The following is a 1271-nucleotide window of genomic DNA, read 5'->3' as shown; positions in this document are numbered from 1 at the left end:
CCTGGTCATTGGCAAAACACCACCTGACCCAAGGAGCATCAGGCTGAACATCCCTGGCTGAAGGGGTGGGCAGAGAAGACCTTGGGGACCTGCAGTTTTGGGGAGAAACCCAGGGACGGGTTGCGGCTCACCCATGCTAAGAGGGAAGGTGCCCAGAGTTGTCCTCAGCACAGAGCGGGCGCTCCTCACGCTGGCATCGCTGCCACCCTTGACAAACTCCTCCTCCGTCACCCCCCCTGCCATGGACAGCACGATGTCGAAGAAGAGGGAGAGCTGGGGAGAATGGAGCTGTTGGGTGTGGCCACCCTGACCACCCCCTTCCTACTGCTGGGTGCTTCCCTCAACCCCCAAATCCAGCGACGTGGGGGCAGACAGGCCCTATAGAGCCACCCAGCAGCGGCACCCGTGGGGTGAGAGACCCCGTGATGTATCCAGGGCTGTCACCTGCATGGGTGGGGCCCCCGAGTCCAGCCCCATGTAGGTGCAGGCATCCAGAGGAGGGATGACATGGGTGGCCAGAAGCTGCTCGGCGGCATCCGAGGAGAAGAAAACGACCCCGCAGACCTGCCGAGGCACAGTCCACAGCCACAGTGACACGAGGGACGGGTCTGGCAGGGCCACCAGCACCCAAAGCTGCGCCATACCAGTGGGACGGTGCCGTCGGGCGCCGCGCACTGCCGGATCTGGGCCTCTGAGCCTTTGTAGATGATATCACGCACCAGCCCCTGGGAGCCAGACCACCTCGTAAGCTGCTCGGGGAGCACCGAGCCAAGCAGCCATGGCAGGGACCTCAGCACCCACAGGACTGAAGGGCTGGGGACCCCAAGGGACGCCCCTCGCCCCTCGAAGGAGGAGCTGCTCCCAACCTGCTCATCAGCGAGGTAGATCCCGTGGTTCCTGGCGTATGCCTGGCTCCCGGGCACCGCGATCACTTTGACACCCTGGAAGCCGTCCCAGTTGATCCCTGGGGAGAGGGACAGAGCCCGGCGCCCGTTGGGGCGGAGCATGTACCCACACTGGGCACTACTGCCTGAAAACCAGGCCCACAGCAGAGGTGGTGATGGCAGCATCCAGCCTCAGCCATCTCATTGCAAGCCCAAACATCCATCCCGAGCAGAATTGGGCACTAGAGGTGAGGCTGGCACCCACTCACCTGGTGCCGAGGGCACGGTGAGGAGCATGTCTGTGCTGCAGACCCACACGCCAGGTGGGGAGCCCACACAGAGCTGCCAAGACAAAAGCCACATGCCCAGGGACGACATGAAAGGGGC

The 1271-nt window shown here is 63.7% G+C and overlaps 1 protein-coding gene across 1 annotated transcript in view; it reads right to left on the bottom strand.

Moving 5' to 3' along the window:
• Positions 1-131: 131 nt before the first annotated feature.
• FUK (fucokinase) overlaps positions 132-1271 on the bottom strand; it is a gene marked incomplete at both ends in the record, with an annotated part of 1546 nt that continues 406 nt past the window's right edge. Inside the window, 5 exons of the mRNA XM_008939789.1 lie at positions 132-273; positions 445-564; positions 645-725; positions 867-964; positions 1154-1226. Of these exons, the coding sequence (XP_008938037.1) occupies positions 132-273; positions 445-564; positions 645-725; positions 867-964; positions 1154-1226 (514 nt within the window). The remainder of the gene's footprint in view (positions 274-444; positions 565-644; positions 726-866; positions 965-1153; positions 1227-1271) is intronic.

The sequence above is a fragment of the Merops nubicus genome, unplaced genomic scaffold, assembly GCF_000691845.1.
Source record: "Merops nubicus isolate BGI_N331 unplaced genomic scaffold, ASM69184v1 scaffold36524, whole genome shotgun sequence".
Taxonomy (NCBI): Eukaryota; Metazoa; Chordata; class Aves; order Coraciiformes; family Meropidae; genus Merops; species Merops nubicus.
The sequence above is the reverse complement of the archived record's forward strand: the minus strand, read 5'-3'. Positions and strand labels throughout refer to the sequence as shown.